Source organism: Falco naumanni, chromosome 3, assembly GCF_017639655.2.
Source record: "Falco naumanni isolate bFalNau1 chromosome 3, bFalNau1.pat, whole genome shotgun sequence".
NCBI classification, from domain to species: Eukaryota; Metazoa; Chordata; class Aves; order Falconiformes; family Falconidae; genus Falco; species Falco naumanni.
In genome coordinates, this window is record NC_054056.1 from 49656001 (window position 1) to 49679997 (window position 23997).

The window sequence follows — 23997 nt, forward strand, 5'->3', positions numbered from 1 at the left end:
ACTGTACTGACTTTGAACTGAACATATCACACTAAAAATTCAACTGAGTATGTCAAAGATTCTGACAGAACCTGAAGGGGGTATTTGAGAGATTGTACAAAATCTCATGTTTTCACAATAGCTTGATTATCTTCCAATCAGGAAAAAGCACTAATTCTTTAAAAACAAACAAGCTAGCAAGAAACCCCACTTACCCTTTACTAGGTGCATCTTTGCATACTTTAGAACACAGCACATAACAGGAATGAAAAAAAAAACCTCAAACCCCAAAACAGACGAAAGAGGGCTACATAAGTCATTCAATGAGCTTCTTCCAGAAAAACCAGGCTGCAAATCTGCATGACAAATTGAAGCTGACTGTTATCCCTTTCTGATATCTGAACCTAGTAAAATATCAAAATTTGAGATTTTAAGAAGGGATAATTATTTGCATTTAACACTTAGTTCTCTTTTTATAGAGGAAAAAGATGAACATTGAGCTGTAATACTAACTCTTCACAGACATCTGAACCATCCATTGTGTGCTGTTAAGACAAACATCAGATGTGACCTGTTGTAATTTTTCAGATGCTAAAGAAAGTAAGGCTTTTTAAAAGCTTATGTTACCTAAGTTCATGAGCAGCAGAACTAAGCACCTGGTTTTCAGGGTTCAGAAGTCCTGAACACATCCCTTCAAATGACCCATTTCTATCTCAACCCACTAACAGGATACTATAGCTTTCTCCCACACCCCATGCAGCAGCAAGTGTTGATGCTGCTTTGATTTACACCTGAACTAGCCCGGTGGATGCTCTGTGTCAGAAAAGGAAGGGGAAGTACACTAATACAGTAAGCACCAAACTTAGGTATGAAGACAGCAATCGCTCTGCTAATCAATTAATTCAAAAGTTTCAGGGGCAGCAGGAACAGCTGTACAGGTAAATCATACAAAGATTAGTTTTTCAGAAAACAGGATAAAAAATTAGCAAGCAGCAAACATAATAAAGAGTGGTATTTCAGTAGGTCACAGAACATGATACTGACAACTCTTTTGAATGTTGCCAGTTTTCATCATTTGCTAGTCTTAAGACTTTCCCTCCATATCTTTTCCACCCTCCAGACTGGAGGTTAGGGGAAAAGGCAGGGAAGCAAATTGGACATGACCTTCCTACAAGACAAGGCAAAGCTTAGCACCTGAGCTGGAATTGCCACCACTTCCGTGTGACCTGGAAGAAGGAAATCAAGGAATTGCTGCTCAATTCACCCTCTCAAAACAACAGAAGCTTTGGTGAGACAGTTGTAATAGCCACTCTTTGCCTCCTCCAACTAACGGCACAGCTTGCTCAGGCCTTATATGACTTCAATCAGTCTAGTTTCTGCCAGTTTCCTGAACAGAACATTAGTCCTGTTCTGCCAGAAAAAGCTGTATTTGTAGATGACAGAAATGCATGAGCAAGTAGAAAAAGGAACTTGTGCATTCCTAGACAAGTTTTCCCACACCAAGATTTAGACTTATTTTGGAACACATAAAGTTATTCAGCAATAATTCTTCCTGAAAAGTTGCTTGCACAGGTACAAACTGCACTCATATAGTCCAGATACTCATTCCAGCAAAACAGAGTGACAAACAACATAGTGTAAAAAATACAGCGAGAGCTTTGCTTAGATTAAGCTTGTGTGAAAAACACAACCAAAGTTAGGTTTCTTTATGCTTACCTGCAGCAGTGCTTAGGCAGGTGTTAAACAAGGGCAACAGATAATTATTAGAATCAGCCACATATTGCTCCTCCTGAATTACTGCAGAGCCTGGTTTTCAAGACCCTGGGAGAACACTAACCTAACTCAGAAATGGACTCAGGATTAAACAACAATCATGCTACATGATTACTAGAACTCTGCCACTAGTATTTTTAAAGTGAAAACAGCGCACACTGAACAATCAAGCCAAGCCTTTACACAAACAGTTTTGAACAGATCTCACTTGGGGAAATGTAAGGTTTGAGTTACAAGTTCAGATGACTTGTTCCAAACTCAAGAAAGACAAGACATCTTTAACAAGCTCACAAAATCTTTGAAGATCGTACCTCTGTCTCTTGTTTTCTTTTCCATGGAGCGAAGAGTCTAGTAGTTTGATCAGAACCAACACTGATGATAAATTCTCCTTCTGGATCCCACTTTACATCCTCTACAGTGTTAAAATGTCCTGAAATCACAACTTCTGGAGTCCATTCTTTCTATTGAAGTCACCAAAGAAGTAAAGAGTTTTCAAGTGACTGATTAGCATACCCTAACCAAAATAGAAGTATCAATGTCCTTATTAAGAAAGCAAAAAAAAAAAAAAAAAAAAAAAAAAGTCATTTGAAAATTGCAGATTATTAGAACTCAGTGTCTGAAGAGACACAAATACTGTTTTATTGCTCTAGCTTAAAAGAAACATCTTACTGGTTCAGCTGCCACTTCTGAGCAAAGCACAACCACAAAGGAGTTCAGACTAATCTACTGACTTTATGGTTCCCACAGAGAAGCAACCAGCTTTAGAGACTGGCAGACTGCAATCTCCCTTCTTTGCAGAAGCCTCCTACAGAATTTTATATTCAGAGAAGGACTATTTCAATAATTAATTTTAAATTGTACTGTTACACTTTCCTATTAACAACAGAAAATACTTCAAGTGACATGTAAGTCATTCTTTTAATACTACTAATAATAAAAACCCAGCATACCTTATTAACTGTAGCCTGTTTCCAAAGGTGTAGTGCTCCATGAAAAGCATGAGCAATTATCATTGAACCATCTGGACTAAACTGGCAGTCAAAAAATCCAAGGGTATTGCCACCCACTTCACCTACCCGTACCTGAATGAACGATCAGAAGTGAAATATACATGAAAAGAGCCTTCCATTCATATAAACTCATCCTACTCTTATGAGGTGAAAATTAAGCTGTAAGCAAGAGTTCGTATTACACACAAAAATACATTTAAAGAATATTTTAATTGCAAAGTTAAGCACTAAAATATGGGCATTCAAGCTGCGTACCACTTTAACTGAGCCTCCCTTCATAAGCATCTCAGTGTAAGATCTTGCTCAATCCCCCAAGAGAAAGAAAACAGTACAGTAAATGAGATACAGTACAGTATTTACGTGTTTCAGTCCAGCTTGTTGGATGCAACAGTTTCCTGTCATCTGTTGCCTTGCTACTGCTCTGTTGCACAAAATGGAAAAATGGTCCAAAGAAACAATAGTTTCCAGTTACTCTTCCCCCCACTTAATTTCCAAGATTCACTACTTTATTTCCACTTCCCTGTTTCTCCATGAATCCCTGCGAATTGCTCCACATTCCTTCTGTGGCCTCTGTTTTGTGCTTCCCTTGTGATTTTGCATGTATGTATGCACGCATACACGTATACCTTATAGTTGCTCTAGTGCTCTTCCAAGGTTTTAATTACATTAAAAGATTATTGAAGTTACATTTTCAGGTTTTATTCAAGAGATAAGACCACAATTCCTTTCAAGCTGAACTCTTTAAAAATTCCCCCATTATTATACTGTTGCTTTTAAGATCACAATTAAATTAATTGATACCTCATTCTAAATGGCAGTGTGGACTAGTACATCCATTTTATTTATTACCACTCATCCAAAAAAATCCCATCCATAAGGAAGTGACTTTCATATGCAATGCTAGAGGCAGAATTCTAGTCTCGCCTCTGAGGAGGGGAATGATTTTGTGAAGACTTCTTGTTTATTGTATCAAAATGGGAGAGAGAAAACAGGATATTTACCTTGCGCCCTTCCTCCCTGCAGGCTTTCAGCTCAGCTACCCTCCCTCAATGCAAAAGCGATTGTTGCAGTTAAACATGTCTGATTTGAACTGCAAACTGCACATCTGAGGTCTAAACAATGCAAACAGAATGTTGAAAGGAAGAATAAAAACTTGCAACAAGCTTTACTGCACAACCCATTTTTAGAAGCTTGCAAATCAAGCCACAACTAAGCATTATAACTAGGGACAACAAATGGCACCTCTATGTGATCACCCTACTATGAACTAATTTCTACTTCAAGTAGAAAGGCACAAGAACCTTTCAATGGAACAGGGGTAAATTAAATACGCTACTGTAATTCTCTCTTTTTCACCCGAGAGGATTAGAACTTTCTTTGTGACGGGAAAGATCATAAACAATGGTTGGCATAACCCAACACAAAAAAATTCAGCCAAAACACTGCAGTTTTGAAAAGCAGGTCAACTGAAAACAAAGGCATCTACCGAATCACTAGATAAATCTAGTTGTACTACCTGTTTATTTAGGATGATCCACATTAGAACTGTGTTCAAAATACTACAGTGAAATGCAAGCATCCAGCTCAAATGGAAGAAAAACCTAATGACACAGCCCATGAACAAGTTACTGTGAGTAAAACCAGGCTTGTGAATTGCCTGTCAGCTGCTCTGTGGTATATGCTTGAATGCACACTCCCACAAGGATTAATTACAAATAATTCCGGAGGGTTTCTTCCTCTTCTCACCAGCAGTACACAGCGTGTTACCTGGCCTGCTATACTATGAATGACTGTTAAGCACAGACTCCCCTTAGAATCTCCCCGCTGTGGTAATAAGAGAGCACAGAAGCAATAAAAATCATACTGTATCACATAATTTTTGGAAAATATAATTTTACTCACAACACGGCATCAGAATGAGTATTTTTGCAAGAAAATGCTTTTGTCTTTCCCAGCATTTTACAGAGTTTCTCTTCTCTACAGTACACAGATGATGCTGGAAACACAACTTGAACACAGTACGTATTGTGAGAAAGACTGACACTTACCTGTTCCAACCAGACTCCAGATTCCTTATCAGGTTCCCATACGATCACAGTTTTGTCCATTGATGCAGACAGTATCCTCATTGGTTGTTGCATGCTGCCATCTACAGTACAAGGAAAATGATTACCCTACAACCTACGCAAATGCTTCCTAAAAGAATTGGGTCATTTTGAAATCCAGACACGCTAAGAAAATTGTTCAGCATCAGAGATGTGCAATGCAGTACTTAAATGCCAGACTTAACAGGCTCTACGTTCTTGCCAGGCGTTCATTAGGAGGTATTGTATTTTTCAGCCATAATCTCACAAAGGAAATGTAAAACACATACATGAGAACAACCATATTCTACTGTTTATTCAGTCCAAATTGATATTGAAACAAATGTAACTTGGAGGAAAAGCCAGAGCTTCAAGGACTGCACAGCAGCTCTCACTTCTATTCCTCAAATAAATTTTGATGAGAGAGATTGTTTTGTTTTAAACTGTTTGTTTTAAAATCTATGCCAGTATTCACTGGGCCTTTTCCAAATTAAGTGTTAGATTCACTACAGACCTCAAAAGACTGTAGCACCTTGTAATACATACAGTAGTACGGACTGCTCCCCAAAATGCAGGGAAACACTCCAGACAACCAGCCAACACAGCCAGAACCGGGAAGAGGGAACTGGTTCATCACCCAGTTGCAAAACCTGTAGAACCACTGAGGAACCTTTCTTGAGAATAGAGATATTGGTGGGCATCTCATGAGGTGGTATCTCATGTCAGCACCAGACCTTCTACCTTCTGCACTGAGAATATGTCTCTCAGATCAATCTGCCTCTACTGAAGAAAAAAAATCTATTTTGGAGAACCCAAGACTGAGCAGGCCATGGAACACAAGCAGCTGCACACATGCAGAAGCATGATGTAAGATACCTGGAAAAATTCATGGTTTAAAGGACAGTTTTTCAAATTGCAGTGCAAGACTTAATATGTCTATATTGTGCCTAAACATTGCTTTAATTGTCTTTTATTAGTGTCTAAAAAAAAGCCACCAAAGTTAAAGAACAGGTAGCTAAGCCAATATTTCTAAAACAAGTCCTGTGTCTTTCACTACAGGTATTTTGACATTCTAATTGCACTCTACCGTTCAAGTACTGTATATACACTGGCAAAGCTGTGCTTTGCACTGGTGAAGTCACCTGCCATCAGTAACACTAAAACATCTCCCAAATAAAGGCACCTTTGCCAATACAAATACACAAGAGCATTCTGATTGTGCAAGTATGTCAAATCAAGAATCTCCTTCCCTTATATGCCAGGCAGACACACACCAGCACATCAGTACTGCAAACCAGGCTGTCAGGATATACGGATTTAGAAAGGTAAAGACTTGAGCAAAATACAAAATTAAACTGTAAATAAGTTTTTTCAATTAAAGCCTGCATTAATGTCCTAAAGCTACATGCCAGAGAAAACATACTCAAGGAATCCCTGGCACGTCACATTACTGCACAGAAGACTGAAGATTAATCTTCTGAATGTTGCTATTTGTTCCTTTCTGCTCCAAGAGAGGACTGCTCTTGGGTTAATGCTTACCTTCCGAAGAACAGATATTTCAAATACATGTATGAAGGTAAACTATTAGAGCTACTAATTCATACGGATTAAACAAACTAATTTGTATTCCATAAACAACAAATCCATTACAATAAAAACTGTACAGCTTAGTTATTTTATTTCATTAGTTAAAGAAAACATGAGTAAAAGGGAATAACCTTTTACTTATAAAACATTATTTGCAGAATTAAAACATTTTCATAGACCACGGTGACAAGAGAACATGCAAACACAATATGAAGACATATGACTTAATTAACTGCTAAGTGGTATCTTTTTACCTTTGGAAAATGAAGGTTGCCAGTGAACTGCATACACCCAGTTTTCATGACCAGCCAACACCGATTCCAAAGTAATTGCATATGTTGTATCAGTATCTACCACAAATCAAAGAAAACCACATTTCTTTCAAAAAGCCAAGAAAGACCAGGTCATTTCTGGTATCTTCAGTGAAAAAAAAATCAACCACTTCCATCATCCACCAATATCTCAACAGCCTATTGACACTGAACAAGCCCCTTGAAAACCTACTTTATCACAAGTCCTCAGTACCAGACTGATGCTAATAGGTCAGCCTGTTGCCTCAGAGTGGCATCACAGAATTCCTGGAGAACTTTCAAGCAGTTTTGAAATAAATGCTCTGACATTAGCTCTACCCATACTCTTAAGCACATTTACATCTCCAAATGACTGTAAATACAAGCATTAAAATACTACAAAGAGCAAATCCAGGTTTGCAGCAAGTATCACGAGCACTTTTTAGAAATAACATCATACAAACTTCATTATATTACCTAAGTTGCCTAATAATCTACCCCACATCAGCATTGTGAGCCTCTGATATTACAGTGCTCAAACAGGATAATAACCATAAAAAGCCTGCACATAGTTATCTGTTTTCTCCAGTACTGTCCTAAGGTTTAAGTAATAGTAGCACCTCTTAATGCATTTAATTTGAAAGAAAATTAAAGGTATACTATTAAACTGGAGGAGAACTGCACAACAGCTTACCTCCCACAGACAAATGTATCTCCCTTGTACTGCATTTGGTGTATGTGTAACAATACTCGTTGATACTAAGCTCTCACTGCTTTACCACTTTTTGTAACACATCATTAACTTTACATAGTCACCGTTTTAAAGCAAAAACTACACTTTTTCTAACACCTGAATAAAACCAATGCAGTCAAACTGGTCTAGTAATCTTTTAATGCAAGCAACAAACCAAATTAGATGGTAACCACCCTGTTAGGTTCCCTGAAACCATAAACAAATACACGAGTGAAGAGTTGTGTGCAAGAATCTTACAGCTGTTACCTACTTTTGACAGTAAAAAAATTCTCTTTCAACCTTATGGAATCATCTTCAGTTTCTGGAAGTTGCTTTGATTTTGTACACACTTTCCAAATTCTTATCAAACAATCCTGAGCACAGCTTGCTAAGAAAAGGTCTTCACCTATTTGATTTAAAAAAAAATTAAAAAAATCATTAGAGCCACGTTTTCATTGCTTCTTTATTGCAATCACTGCCATGACTAACATACCATATTTTCAAACACGCACTACAGCATTACCCTAATTTTTCCTATTGTACACAGTATCATAAACTGCTGTTTTATTTTAACATCAACTCACACTACTATTTCAAACTCTCTGCTAGTTTATAACCCACTGACTATGCACATTTCTCTATTTATAAGACATGGAAGACATGATAAATACTGTAGATATTGTATATATACTTCCCTACTACTTGTGGCCTTTGCTTTCAAAATTCTGACAGCCTCAATACTTTTCAAAAACTCATGTCCTCCTTTTCTTTCTTCAGGATTGTAGCATCCTCTAATTCCTTCTATTTTATTTTTGGCATTGCTAGAACTTTTTGATTAGGTAACATCTGAATAAGTCCTCTTCTTAATCTCCTATTACTTAGAAAGGGGTGGGGAGAAGAAAGTACTATTTTTCCCTCTTTCCCCACCTTTGAAAAAGCAGCTAACTCTTCCTCATTCAGATACAGACATTTGCATATTGAAAACTCCTATTAATTTGCATTTAGGTACCAGTCAGGTAAACATACTTGAAGTGAGCAAGACAAAATGACGTATGTGAGTGTTTCATATCAAACTAACTGTAGCCATAATTTTGGTAACTAAATGTAACTGTAGTATAGGTTCAACAATTCTTAACGTTTTAACAGCACACAAAGTTCTATCTTGATTTTTAATATTTGTACCAGCATCTCAGAAAAAAAAAAAAAAAAAAAATCACAACCACAAGTGCTTAGGCACTACAGTGCATCAAAGTTGGAAGGATAAAACAGTAGTACTGTCATTAAACCAGTATTTCACTTTACTAATCCTTCATACTGACCACAGACTGCCCATTCAACGCCTCTTATCCAATCTTCGTGGCCAGGGAGTATTAATGTTTTCTGAAACTGAATAGAAATTCCTGTTATATCATAGATATGCACTTAAATTACCACACACATCAACAATAAGCCTTGGATTTTCAAGTCTTTTATATTTACAGCTTCTATTATTTGAAACTGGAAAAGTAAGTTGCAACTAAGGATCATAATTTATTGATGTATTCTGAATAGGCCTTTTGAGTTTTGCCACCACTGGGTAAACATGTATCACATTACGGCACTTCCCGTATATGGGCAGGAAAGAATGAGAACTCAAGGTGCTCACCTTCAAGAGGCTACAGTCTCTCTATGACACAGATTAAATTTTTAAATTTATCAGACTTATAATGGTACACAAAGAATAACATCCTGCAAACATGACATGGTAAGCAATTTCTATTACATGTGTGAAGTGGATGCAACTGCAGATGATATGGAAAATTAATATGGGTAAAATCCAATGTAAAAAGAAGAGGAGATGTTTTGGAATTATTTCATTCATTATTTCAAAAATACTATCTCAAAAGCATATTATATTTGTAATATAATACTATTAATAAGAAGTATTTATGGGGCTAGAAATATTCTGTGTTTCTTAAGTTTATCAACTAAGTTTCCAAGAAGATACACATCAAGAACTGTTACCTGCTGATGGAAAACTGTATGAACATAGGCTCAAAAACACAGGAATGTAAACAAGTCTGGATTCCCTTTTAAGAATTTTCATTAGTAGTATATTTACATTTGTAGCATATATAACATTGCCATTTTATTTTGATTCAATTAAGATACAAGTGTTTACTTGTATTTACTAAGCATTTAAACAATTTCTATTTTTCTTTGCCCAGAAAAAGCCCAACTTCCATGACACTTTTTGATCCCAAGTTGACTTAAAATGTCTGAAATAACCACTGCAGTTAAAATGTTAGTGTAGTTTAGTATGAATACCACATTTTTTCTGGCATTATATTCTGCTAAATCCCTTACCTAGGCCTACTAAGAGTTAAGATTAAATGACAGCCTCTGCTATCAGCACAAGTCTGCAAGGAGGTCTCTTTCCCTTTGGGGGAGGGGGCAAAAAAAAAAGCACCTTTCTCATTGTGTTGCTGCTCTTTCTCAAAATACCTTTGGCTTCAGAAGAGGTGGCGAGCAACAGTAACTCACTCAAAGAAAAAATCTGTATGAGTATGAAAAATGAGTACGAAAAAACCCATACTCACTGATCAGTGTTTCTCTCTTTGGCACAACATCCCTGATATTCTCCAAAATTCCCTCCCCACCAAACAATGTCGCTGAGCTTCTCATTCTACATTTGCAGTCTTCATTTATCACAGAGATCATTCTGTAGCATCACCAGAGTAGCTTAATAGAGACTTCCAAATCAGAAAGTTTTGGTTTTAAGCATGTGTTCTCACAGCCACCTAAGCCTCATTTTGCTAGTCACTCCTGCACTCAACGAAACTTTTGGATGTGGCGTTCCAGATAGACATTTATGTTAAAGACCCAACTGGTTATGTGTAAATAAAGGCAGGAACAGCCAGGAAGCAAAATCAAATAGTGACCTAAAGGTTTTTCTGAAGACTACATGTTTCCAGTAAGACATTAAAAATTATATATTTTTAGCAATTAATATTTCAGATAAGAAATAAAACACCTATATATTCGTTCATTTACACAACCTCTGACATAATGCTCTGTATTTTACACTCACCAAGGTTAGTTGGTAAATTTATTCCCAACTGAAAGACTGGTTCAGGCTGAACTGTTGTTAACATTCTTGTCTTTTATGATTCCTTTCATGTTAAACAGTGTGCATTTCTCCTGAAACTTGACTTTAATATTAATCTAAACACACACATCTAATCATTTTCCCATTTTTAACTTCAAGGTGTTGGTTTGCTTTTTTCAAAAAAAATTACCCTCATCCTCTCACATCAAAGAGAACTATTAAGAAAAGCAGACATTTGTTTTGTCTTTAGAGTAAAACTAATCACTTTGAGCTTATCAATACCACCCCAGGTTTCCAAGTCATTTCCCAAATAGGCTTTTAGGCTCTACTTCACCTTAAGTCAAGCATGCAGTTCTTTTGTGCTATAGAACAAGCATTCGCTCAAGATTTTCAACATACTGTTTTCCATAAAAATAAAGATTGTCCACTGAAGCTAAGCAAGGAGCAGTGTTGCTGTTATGTCTTCTGCTTGGCCTTTTTTTTTTTGTATGTTTTTGCCATTTTCTTTGTCTCTCGGTATCACACATTCAGTTTCTTCAGATGTATTCTGTTCTAAAACTACATCAATTTAAAGCTTCTTGCAGACACACATGGTCATCATTTTTAGATGATACAGTCAAAATTTTTATTATTGTCTAGGTTATATTGAGAAGTATTTTGACCTGTCATTCTTTTGTTTCTATTTTCTGCTATTTTTCCTTCTCTATTTCAGTTTTCCCCTTGGTCCTCACTGAATACCTAAGAAGTTACAGTATCAACAGTTAAATTTAACAAAACCTCATGGTCCAACTCACTTACTTCACAGGCTTACCCATGCCTTTTAACTAATTTCTGAACATTTTTGCATAGCAGCAATCTGGTCTTTTTTCCTTTAGGCAAAAAATAAAGCTGTTTTGTAGGTAGCAGAACTAATGAAGCCAGGTTCTCTGTGGATATGCCCAGCACACTCCGAGCAACTAACTCTGCCCACACACTGGGTATACGTCCTTCAGGACCAGGCTGATAGTATTGTTCGGCAAATTTGGCAACAGAGGTCTTCTCAGTTTTTCTCTACTGGACACTATTCAGTTGTTAATCTCATTGAATTAGAAAAAGCCTGAATTATCTTTAAGTGTGCCACTTACCAATTAGGCCAAATTATTTGGGGGAAACAGTCAAACATGCACCACAAAATCTCACAGAAAACAAGCTCAACATAGAAAAATTTTGGTTTAAAGCTCTATTTTGATCCTGTGGTTTACTTACTTCACCTCCATAAGCCTGTAATATCTCAAGCAGGAAGACATGTAACAGTTTCTGAAAGATTTTCCCCTAGGTGCTTTTATTAATCAATACCCTCTTTCAAGAACTCAGAAAAGCAAAAAGCCCATTTTCTCTCTACTGCTTAGCACAGTAAAGGACCTATGGGTAGAAAGTCTTAATAAGGATTTGAAGCCTGCCCACTTAACTTCCAAAACCAAGCCAGGTTTTATGAATAAATGTATTTCAACTGTAAAATCAATAAGTTTATCAAAAGGCTGCCTGAATCAGTTAACTGAAGATGCCTCATCCTCCTCCCTCAAGAGTATAACAGTGTCCTCCAAGTTTCATTAGAATGTCCCATTATGAACTTACATTCTACTACTTCTTTAGGATGTTAACTAAAAGAAGTTTCCAAGAATCACAATTATCAGGACAGAGCTACAGACTTTCACCACTGACGGAATGACAGAGAAGTTTAGATTCTAATTACTCTTCTGTGACAAGTTCTAGTAAAAAATAGCAGGGTAACAGTATCACTTCCTTCAAATACTTTTAAAAGGTACTATAGAAGCCATAATAAAAAGGTGTCAGCAGATGTGAGAGAACCTGACTAAAAAAAGAGAATCTCCCTTTAACAGCTAGGAAGGAATTTATGTCAGAAAGCTTACAAGAACGTTTCATTCTGTTAATAGCTGTAATACACTACACAGGTACTTCCACATGGATTCCACATGGAATCAAATTTGGGCTCTTCTCTTTGAGGTCTGTACAGTCTACTCAGTTAAAAGAGGTGTTCTGGAAAGTTAAGATAGACACCAACCAGAAGTCCCACCTCATTTGAAAAAGAGACTCTGAAAAGACCAACTCTGCCATGACAGCTGGTGAAAATACTTCCTAAAATTGAAGGTGTGAAAAATAACAAATGTAAAGTAAGAGTAAATTCCTTGTCCCTTGTATGACTAAAATCTCCTACCTCCAGAAAAAAGACAGCACCATAAACATGCTTACAAAGCTGAAGATGGATCTTGCTCTTTCCAGCTACCTTCCCTTATCCTCCACAGACTGACTGCATTTAGGAACGGCTAAGAATGCTGCTATACTCAGAAGTTTGGTCAACAACTGAAAAATAAGTTACATATATCTTAATATTTTTGGCAGTCAAACTGCATATTATACGTTAATCTGAACAATACAAGAAAACAAGTTCCAGATTTCGAACAAGGAAAATCAGCTGCGCAGACCCCGAGATAAAAGTCTTTCTTTAGCACACTGAGAATCACGAGTGGCATTCTGCCATTGCTAATTCCCAGAGAACGTCATTAAACTGATTTAACTCATGAGCTGGGATGGGAGAGGGAGGCAAAAAAAAAAAAGCTAAGAAAGCAACCATTCTTAGTGGTCAAGAAATCAACAAACATAGCAGATAAAGGATGAAGTATTTACTTTATTGACAACAAAAAATCTTATTATTGTATATGGCAACATGAACAGGCAAAATTATCCATAAAGTAGCTTTTATCTCTCTCAAAACGCAAAGACGAGTATCTATTCATTAATCTCTAAGGGGACTGTGTCTGAACAAATCCAGAACAGTAAGTGGTTCCTACACATGTCAGTTTCAATGGGGGTTCCTGAATGGTAGTTCATTGGTGAACTGGGAAGTGTTTGGGGTTTGAAGTTTTTGGCTAAGGGAGTGCTAGACAGAAAGAAGTAACATTGACTTCTGTTTTGGAAAACAGTCATTCAACACATGCTTTAGAGTCTAACAAAACTTCTGAACAGATGCAAGAAAGGACAGAATCTCTTTCTATCGCTCCAAAGGAATATTTATCTGTACAAAACAACTAAAGATTGCCAGCTTCCAAATAATACGTGAAAAGTGTGTGCGCTTTCAGAAGACCAGATACTCCTTCAAATACTTCTTTTGCCATTCAGAAGCATTCACCACCAAGGGCTTACTTAGCAAGAAACATGTAATTTCAGATAGAAATCATATCACTTATAAGAATTTGTAGACTAGAATTAACATAATTTCTGTATGAACCATTCAATGCATAGATACTCAATGAAGAATGACAGTCATAGCTGTTATATCATTGGGAATAGAAACACAGGCTATATTCACACAGGGATAAAGTAAGAAAGACTAACTTCTATGAACTGAATTCAACTTCAACATTCTGTATGTGCACTTCACCACTACTCAGAAAAATGGATGAACTATTTGAACAGAGGCAGTTGTATGTGATGGCTATCTAGAGACAGACAGTAGTTATTGAAAAAGCTCAAAATATATCAGCAGCACATACAAAAAGAAAAGAAGCAGAAGAACTGAGTAATGTTGTGAGCAAGAGACAAGATCTGTAATTACCTGACTATTCTGCTGTATAAACAAACTTATTTTGCAGTCATCACCACCACAAGCCAGTATTGGTACTGGAAAGGAAAAAAGAAATAAGTCTTCACTACTCAGGTTACAAACTCTAATATTCTAGGATATAAAGAATTATACAAACTGTATAAAAATCAATATAGTATCAATAAACATATTAATAGACTGATAAGCATAACACTTTTTATGTTTTCTCAGTTAGACACCTAATACCATTTGAAACAAACTAGTATCTCAAGAACACAAAATTCAGAAGTTACTTTGGCACATAAAGAATATCTAGAAACTACTCTTTAGCATCTTAAATATTTCCTTCAAGTTCACATATCTGTAGGAAGTTCCAAGTATTAGAGATTTTTTATTAATTATTTTATTGGCATCAACAGGCATTTGTTCTAAATACAAAAAGAGCAAGAAGCAAAAGAAAATACTCTGAACTAATACAGTTCAAGTCCCTAAATTAACTGAAACACATATACAGATGGAATTAGCATAATTATTATACAGCAAATAAGACAGACAGACCAAAAAAGTGAGACAGACCAACACCTACTGTACGCAATGATATGAAAGCAATTAACTTTATTATACACACACTCAAGTCTGGAGTAGTAATTTACTTTGTCCAGCTATCTAGAAAAGTGTGCAAAAAAAGGTAAGTCAATTGAATCAAACCAGACAAAGTTATGTCTAAGGACAAAACCAGAGAAGTGTATTACTTCATCTCTCCCACAGAAGATGACAGGGAAGAACAGCTGACCCTTACTCCACTCTTTCTGGGTCATAAGGTTGAAGTAGTACTGCTAGGGACTGAAATTGTAAAATGAAAAGGAGTTAATTACAGAATTATGAAAAAATAAGTTAACAGGGCTAGACATCTGCACTTCTCAAGTCTGGGTAGGAAAAAAAACAACTAGCTTTCACTAAAATCAGCTACTTCATTTTTTAAAAAAAGCCATCGCTTTATAGAGATAATTTTATTTTTACTATGGATAGACCAAAAATCAACTTGAGTATTTATAAGTTTATGCTCTATACTAACTTCCTCTTTCTGCCCGTACCAAATCTGCGCCTAGTTATCTGCTGTTCCTCTCACATGTTAAGTCACATTTCATATTCTTACACCTTCACCACTTGCTGCTTCGCTCTAGCCTTTAAGTCACTTTTCACCTCCATCCCCTCCTTGCTTTGCCAAAAAGGACTGCTTTGGACTGGAGGCAGTGAACTGTTTTGAAAGAAAACCTGGTCTTCAGGTCCACAGAAATTGGGCAAGAGTGAGGTTTTCTTCCACAAACTACAATACAATGTATGTTCTTGAAGCTGGTATCCTTTCCCGAGAAATACATTTTATGGGCCGCTATAGTATTTACACACTTACTCAATGGAATAAAAGTTTGACTAATAAAAGCAAGAAGAAAATTATGATCTAGTTGCTGTATCAGACAAACGCAAATACTTTCACTCAAAAAGTCCTATCAACAAATATATAACTGGCAAAAACAGACTAGTATATAGTTTTTCACAAATGCTCTAGAGTATTAGAATTTGTATCTGATTGAGATATAGTCCTGCAAAGGAAAATAGAAAAAAATAGTTGGAAACTGTGGTCCAATTGCAATGGGTAGAGTGGGATCAGCAGAGCTTTTTAAATTTTGCCCATGCTTTTTTGATGTGTTGCAAATCTGTTCTGAGGATACAATTCTTACTGTCAGAGGCCAGGCTACGGTACCCCTATTATCCAGGTGGTAGGAAGAATCACAGTACATGACAGAAGAGCTGATCAAGATCTGTAAAATAGTAAATCCTATTCCCAGCATTTTAGAAGCAGAGTTTCTGCAGACACTGCAAGGCAAAAAGCAACCAAACAGTATGAAGCTCTTCTTCAAGACACAGAAAACAACTGCAAAGAAACTTTAACTAAGAGGCTGCCAGTAAAGTGCTTAAGCTACCCTCCAGCTGCAAATAACAGTTCAGGATTTTATCAAGTCTACTGGCTTTCTCCTTTTGACTTCTTCATAAAAAATGGTGCTTTTTTTTTCCCCCTATCATTTATTTCCAAGGACAATCTGTTAAAAAACTAGGTATCATGGACTTCAGTGTCTTTTGAAAGTTAAAGCATCCATTACGTACGAATCAATTCGCAATGCGAGTTTTAAATTTCTTTGCTTGGTGAAATTAGAGGTTACTGTATATGCTTCTAGTTCAGTAGTTTACAACTTTCAGAAAGTAATTATGTATTTAATTCCTGACTTAAGAACTGAAGATTGACCTCAAGAGAAAAGCTTCTTTAAATCTTAATACAGCTGCCAACACAGCCTTCATAAAGATTTCAGAGCAACTCCTATTTATCACAGATCATTTTCCCCTGAGGCTCATTAAAATTCCAAATTGCCATCACAGATTAATATTTCTGACAAAATGATCAACAGTGAGATTTTTAATAATACATTTTAAGATATTTTATTTAGATTTCCAAATTAACATACTCCTCTGTACAAAAAACCAATTCAGTTATATGGATTACTATGTCAGGTTTAAGGAGAAAACACAGAACATGGCTATGCTGTATTAAAAGCTCCCTTATAGATTTCTAGGGGAAACACTTCTAATTATATATTTATGGTTCAAAATCTAAACTGTTCCTCAACAATTTCACCAGCACAGATCATTCATACTGGAACAGGCATTAAAAACATAATGTATAGGTTTTAAAAACTCTGTACAAAACCTACCCAAGTAATAACTTACTTGAAAATAATTTTAGCTCTTCAGAAAAGTAAAGTATTCTTTTTCAGGTTATGAGCACTGTGTTGGTTTGCATAAGTAACTTGAATTGGGATGGGAAGAGGCCAGAAGGAAGGACTGTCCTGTTCCGAATGCAACTTTAAGCAACGCTGAGTTTTGGGGACTCAGAGATTTTCACAGCAAAACAAAACGCCTGCTACTCCAACATGTAAAGAAGTTCAAGCACTCCAATCAATTTTGTTTACAGAACCATTTAGTTTTAAGAATTAATACGATAATCTTCATTTAAGGTGTTTCCAAAATGAATGGTCACTTCTCTTATATAAAACGTGATTCCAACATTATACAGATGCAGATGTAACAGAGCGTTACAGTGAGAATTTCTTGCCTGTACAGTATCATAAATGAAAAAAAATAATCTATTGCTTTGCAATACGAATTTTATACTCAAACCAGCACAGCAGACAAACTTTACTTGTAACAAAAATTCATGCTGAAGGTAGTGATTTTAATTTACCCTCAAGCTTTTTAGCTTCAGCTCAACTACCACCTGCTGGTATATTTACAGGAAAAATAGAGAGAGAGGTTTAAAGTTCCTTAGTGGTGAAGATGCTGCTTTTGATATCAAGCACACTCTGGAAACGGACATTAGCATTTCCAAATAACACAACACATCTTGTTAGAGCTTTTATATCTCCCATAATTATCGTAAGCTGAAGAATAAAATGAGCTTCTGTGTAACTGCTCTGAAGGCATACATTCAAAGAACACACCAATGTGGAACACATGCAGTGAATAGCTGAAAGCTAGATACAGTTAAGAAGCCTCAGTACTTGGCCTCTTGGGAGCCTGGCGTTGCTCCACCCAGATGAAAGGCTGTAATGATACTTAAACACAAACCTAATTCAACATATGTATCTGGCTTGAGGATACATTTGGGTTGGGGGGGGGGGGAGTGTGTGCAGACTTTTACATATTTTCGACAGAAGAACGTGTCTGTGGCAGGCTACAATATCTGAACACTTCTGTTAATAGAAAACTATACAAACTATACCGAACAGGTTAAACTTGTTCAGCATCTCATTTTTTTCACATTGAAGAACAAACCGGAGATAAATACTGCTTGTTAATCTGCAATTTTTTGATGCAGGCCTGCAGATTCTTTTTCTGGATCTTGCCCTTCAATCCAAACAAGAACATATGCAGCAGCACCACAAGGAATGTGTGAAACTAACAGCATCATCCCATCCCGTTCACTTATAGTCCTGTTACCCTCCTTTTAAGCTCTCTGTCTCAAAAGTTTAAAGCACTCCATTTTGAGCACCATTTTGAAGACACTGTAATCAGCCAGTATTTTTCTAATTGCTAAGAAGAGTTCAGTGAAAATCTTTAGACAGAATCACCAGCTTAGCCTGGTTCCATAGAAAACAAGAAATATGGCACAAGCATCTGGAGTCAGTCAAATGAAAAATCTATTTGGGGCATTTCTTCGATTTTACATTTGCTGCATTGATATTCAGTATGTGCAGCTGTACTTACCGTTGCTGCCAGGCAAGAAGGATAAGCAGACATCCATAACAAATCCATTTCCAAACTGCAGAATTTCAATGCATTTAGCTGGAAAACAAGAGCAGACAGTGTTGATCTCATTCATCGTTAAGTATTACAGTTACACTGTCATTTCCTCCTACATTATGTAGTTAAAATTTCCCATTCAATTTTATTTTAAGGAGCTGAAAAACTACTGCCTTTTTCAGAAGCCTAAACAGCAACGTTGTCTTCTGTGGGGCCACAGAAATTCATCCAGCATTAGCTGAGTTGAAAGATAAGTCACTGTTCTCTGCCGAGTACTGAAAGTTGCACAGCTTCACTGTGGTAACACATTCAGAAGTGGCAAATACTGCAAAGTATATCCTGTGGCAACAGCATACACTACACAAGAAGCTAAATCCATTGCCACAAGAGCAGATAGAGGGATAAGCAAAAACCTGCAAACACCCCTGAAATCCTAGGAGTGGTTAAACTGGTAAGCCATCAGGACCAGAGTAACCAGCAGGAGAGCAGAAAAACCCTCAACAGAAGCAGAATTGATCCAGACAAAAAGGAAAGGACAGGACTTCATAGTGTTCTTTGGGAGCATGAGAAATGCCTTCCACAACGTGGGACTGAAGACTGGCAACTCCCATCTACTTCCCTCATGTAGGGAGGGCAATGTGAAATCGTAGAATCATAGAATAGCTTGGTTCCAAGGGACCTTAAAGATCCTCAAGTACACCAGATAAGGAAGAAAGTAACTTGAGACATGCAGTCAGTACAACTCAACTAGCAAATAACACTTCAAATATAGATTATCCTCCCTATTTATTTTCTTAGGTATTTCAAAGAGCTGTTCTCCCATGTGTCTACGGCAAGGGTCTAGTTCACCGGAAGGTCAAGATCCTATTATTCCAAAATTCATTTGACTCAAGTCAATAGTAACAGACAAATTACTAGTTTAATCTCACTTTTCTAATGCTAGCATTAATCGTTTTACTAAGTAATTTTACTTCACACACACATACTTCTAGTCTGCCCCATTTTACAGGCCAAAATGATGGTTTAGATTACCAGAGTACATATTAAAAAGAAACACCTAAATTAGCCAACACATCACTAATGAAAAGCAAAGAAAAATCACTCTGCAGAACAAATCTGACTCAAAGCTGTTAAACTAGTATAACCTTCAGCTTCCAAAAAGCAATACAACGGTTTGATGTATCAAAGTCTGAAGAGAAATCAATGTAGCTCCATTAAAAGATGTTAGTATTTAGCCAAGTACTTCAATGGGTAAGTATTCATCATTTTTATTAAGTAAGATATTGTCCCTATTAAAAAAGAAAAGTTACCTTCTGAACCATGCCGAGACCAGATTCTCACAGTAGAGTCAGAAGCTGCAGAAGCTATTAACAGATTTAAATCAGGTTCATCTGACTGGTAGACAGCATCCACAGCACAAACAGCTTCAGCATGGCCTTTGAGAGGAATGCTTTTCACAAGCTAAACACATCAGAAAGTTTTACACTTTTAAATTCCAGTAACTTAGCCCAGTGAATTTTTAAAGCCATTTTAAGAAAGAAAAACAAAATTAATACTGGAAATAAGTTGTATACCTGCGATGGCAAAGCATCTGCCAAGCTATGCTTAAGCCACAGCATATTCTAGGAAAACACAGAGAAGCGATACAGCAGTAATGAGTATTAGCTTGATAAAATTTTGTTCAAAGTTGAACAGAATTAAATGTTCCTGTGTACACTGTACAGACCTCACTATTGTTTGAGGAAAGCTGGAAATAGTACAGAAGTTAGGAAGAGCAGCTTTCCTCCCTTTTTTTCCTTCTTTTGCCCCTCACTGTAAGGAACATCTCATAAAGGTTTGGATAACTTCAGTGAAGTAGACAGCGCAGACAACACAATGGAATAAGTAGCAGCTACAGCAGATCCAGCAGCAGTTTCTTAGTGTGTTCTTGGAAATCAAAACAGCTTTTTCCTCATTTAAAATACCGCCATGAAAAAGCAAAAAAATCTAAATTTAGACTTAAGTACCTAATTTCTTAATGAATGAATACATGTGATTCCATTTGTAATCTGCTCCTCAAATACAAAGAGCAAAATAAGAAGCTTTTAATTCTGTGACCAGAAGTCATCCAGCATTTATCCAAATTTTGTTATAAAGGCATTTGACATATCTTTGCAAAATATAGCCTGACAAGCCCCAGTAAGAACTTTGGTTGGTCTGATACAGAACTTCGCCTGTTTTTAAGAATTTATACTAGTCTAGAACTGTCATTAAAATGTGCACATTTAGCTACATTCCTTTTCAAAGACTGCCATAAGGCTGTGCATCACATCAGCAGCAAAGGTTAATAAAGAAATCTGAAAGTTATTTAGAATAACTACATAAGCAGTTACAATAGATCAGGATAAGAAATTACTTATTTCTGAGAACATTACCCATCAAACCAGGTGCATTTCCCCCCAGTATGCATTCTCATGCATTTTAAAATGTCAAGTCTAATCTAGTTTGAGATAACCTATGAAATGGGTTACCTACACAGCCATTCCCAAACCAACGCCTAATAAGTAGGATTTTAAATGTTAGATAATGAAGTATTTTTCACCTAAATTTCAGTTCATTCTGAATGCTCTTTTACACCATATTCCACTTTTTTTCCCTTAGATTTTATAGTATGAATAATAAGTTAACATGTCTCCTTATTTCTTCAACTTCTCTGACAAAACTCAATTGTTGCACAGATTTATTTGGGTTTTTTTAGAACATCTGCCCCACCTTGCATATCATCCTGGTAAGGTTACCTATACACAAACATTACACTGTTACACAGGTTGACCAGAAATCACTAGAAATGGTTATAAAGAAATGAGGTAGGGTACAGGAACTGCCAAATCAAAATGAACCTTGTGGTTTAAAAATTTTAAGGCAGTTTAAGGAAAGAGATCAGAAAGCTGATGACTCAAGAACAAACAGGATCTTTTAGACATGCTAGAAATCCACTTGATGACTGGTTAGCTAACTTCTTAATGAACAATGATTTTAAAAAAGATAAACTACAGAAAGGAAGAAACAACATTTAAAGTAAAACACAGCATGACAGAATACCAACAATTTGAAGGAGATATGTGGTTCAATAGTCAAGGCAAAATGAAGAGGTACGAATAAGAAATACAGACAAAACAGACAATCTGTGGTATGTGTGAAACCAGGGTGGGGGGAGCTTTAAGAAGAGGTTATTCCTGCTTACCTGATTATTCCATGTTCCTGTTCCACTCCATTCCCAGAGAATGAGTTGTTTATCAGACCCACCAGAAACTAACTCTGCTTCAGGAGCTAAAAGTAAGTTTTGGTATGGTTTGTGAACACTTACTTTGTAACAGCAGTCAACAACATAAGCATTTACAGTGGTTACCACTCACAAAATACCATGTCTCAACTGTACGCGAAGTTTCCATCAAAATAAAGCATGGCTAATGAGTTGCCCTGTGCAGGACAGCTAAAGAACCAAGGTATTCTCTAGGACAACATAAAGAGAAAAGTCACAGGAATATTTAAACTTCCATATGAATATGATAAACGTATCTTTCCAAAAAGATTCTCAAATGCTACAGTGTTATATTTTCTTTGTTTGGACGTTTTGGAGGATTGGAAAATAAAGCAAGAAAAATCTAAACAAACAATTCAAAGCTTCACATGCAAATGTAATACCCAAGTTCGCTGAAAATAATTTCTTTTAATCAATTTCAAGAGGAAAATGGTTTAGTACTATTAAAAAAAAGTTTTTACCTCAGTACATACCTCCCAAAATAGCAACTAGCACATTACATTAACAGTCTAATCAATGGCTCTATTTCTCTTTGTCAGTGGGTTTGTGTAAATGTCTAAGGGCAAGAATATGTGCCTTTGCAAAGTCTGCGCTAAGCAACTTAAAATCCTGGAATTGCTATCAAGCAAAAGCCTCATGGGGGTCTCAAACACTTAAGGGTTTTTTTGTGGTTATGACCTCTATGGAACTTACAGCTTTAGAGTCAGATTTCTTAAAAGGCGTTGCAAATCCGTTTACCAAGTCAACGCACGCAAAACTCCAAGCCCCTACTGAAGGGTGGCAGCACAAGCACCACAGCCGCCGGTCTGTCAGAGCCACCGCAGCCCAAGGCAAAGCAGCCTCCCGGGCTGCCGCCGGCTGCGGGGCCCGCACACCGCCCCACCGGATCCCCTCTCTTACCGGGCAGCTCACCCGAGTCCGGCGGGTCGGACTCCTGCGGAACCACCTCTTCAAATCCCTACCGGGAAGTAGGGCCTAAGGCGAGGGCATGCGCTGGAAGCGCTGCAACCCCCCCGTTCCCTTCACCAGGCCCCACAGCTCCTCTCCGCCGCCAGCCCTGCCGCCTCACCTCCCCAGCGACCCCCGGCCCCCGCCCCCAGCGGAGGGGAGGCGCGGAGGAAAGGCCTAGCTACTCACCGCCGTCCCGCCGGCGGACCCAGCGCACGCAGTTCACTCTGCCGGCGTGGCCGCGGAGGGCGGCGGCCGCCCGCCTCCCCTGCGGGAGAGAGAAAGCACCGAGCGTGAGGCCGCGCTGCCGATCCCGATCTCGGCCCGGCCCGCAGCGCACAAGCTCACCGCCGGCTCGTAGAGGATGACGTCGTGGCAGCTGCCGAAGGCGAGGAGCCCCCCCCGCCCCCAGGACACGGCCCCGCCGCCCGCCCGGTTGGCGCAGCAGGCGACGTGACAGACTTCCACGGGCGCCGCCATCTTCCTCACCGCCGCGTGCGCGACCTCGCGCAGCGCCCGTAGCAACGACGCCCGCGGGGGCGGGGCCTCAGGCGGGAGGGGCGGGGCTGGCCCGCGGCCGCGGAGGGGCGGGGGCGGGGGCGGGGGCTGCGGCGCGCCCGGGGGCCGGGGGTCAGCGGTGTCCGGCGGGGGGCTCCCGCCGCTGGGTCTGGCGTGAGGGGAACGGGCCGGGCCGGCACCGCACCCCCCGCCGGCCGGTGCGCCTCGAAAGGGGGCGCAAACCCCACCGAAACGGCCGTTAGTTCGGGTGGGTTTTTTTGTGGAGGGGGAGAGTTTTAATCTTTATTGCACCTTTTGTCAAACATTCAGAAGTTTTAAAAAGTTTAACGCAACGCTAGTTTTGTAGGGTTTTTTATATGTTTGTGCGTGTGCACGTAGCAGTTGGTTCCACATGTGCTAGGAAAGAACCGAACCGCCCGCCGGGGATCGTGTGGTTCCTGTCCTTGTCTGATGTTTCCATCACCTGCCAAGCCTCCCTCTGATAAAGAGTCACTCTTAAATTAAGTCACTGAGCTCAGGGTGTGTTTAATATTACAGTGTATTATGATGTCCTGAAATAACCCCCGGAAAGCCTGAGAATTTGCAGCTGAGCAATGGCCGGGGCACCAATGGGGTGATCTGAGTATGTCCGAGTACCTCGTTTTTTTAAGAAAATAGAAAAGATCATAGCAGATCAGTGAACTCCACCTGCTACATTTCTATTTTTTTATTTATTGGTATGTTTTATCGCC

General features: G+C 38.2%; 1 protein-coding gene across 2 annotated transcripts in view; it reads right to left on the minus strand.

Moving 5' to 3' along the window:
- ELP2 (elongator acetyltransferase complex subunit 2) overlaps positions 1 to 23228 on the minus strand; it is a 45678-nt gene extending 22450 nt beyond the window's left edge. For both annotated transcript variants that reach the window (XM_040587038.1, XM_040587040.1), the window contains exons 1-12: positions 23096 to 23228; positions 22937 to 23015; positions 21722 to 21807; positions 19809 to 19959; positions 18463 to 18540; positions 14158 to 14222; positions 8776 to 8842; positions 7728 to 7862; positions 6688 to 6783; positions 4811 to 4911; positions 2703 to 2834; positions 2064 to 2213 (exon numbers count right to left, since the gene is read on the minus strand). In XM_040587038.1, the coding sequence (XP_040442972.1) occupies positions 2064 to 2213; positions 2703 to 2834; positions 4811 to 4911; positions 6688 to 6783; positions 7728 to 7862; positions 8776 to 8842; positions 14158 to 14222; positions 18463 to 18540; positions 19809 to 19959; positions 21722 to 21807; positions 22937 to 23015; positions 23096 to 23227 (1272 nt within the window). In that variant the 5' untranslated portion in view covers position 23228. The remainder of the gene's footprint in view (positions 1 to 2063; positions 2214 to 2702; positions 2835 to 4810; positions 4912 to 6687; positions 6784 to 7727; positions 7863 to 8775; positions 8843 to 14157; positions 14223 to 18462; positions 18541 to 19808; positions 19960 to 21721; positions 21808 to 22936; positions 23016 to 23095) is intronic.
- Between the last annotated feature and the right edge of the window lie 769 nt (positions 23229 to 23997).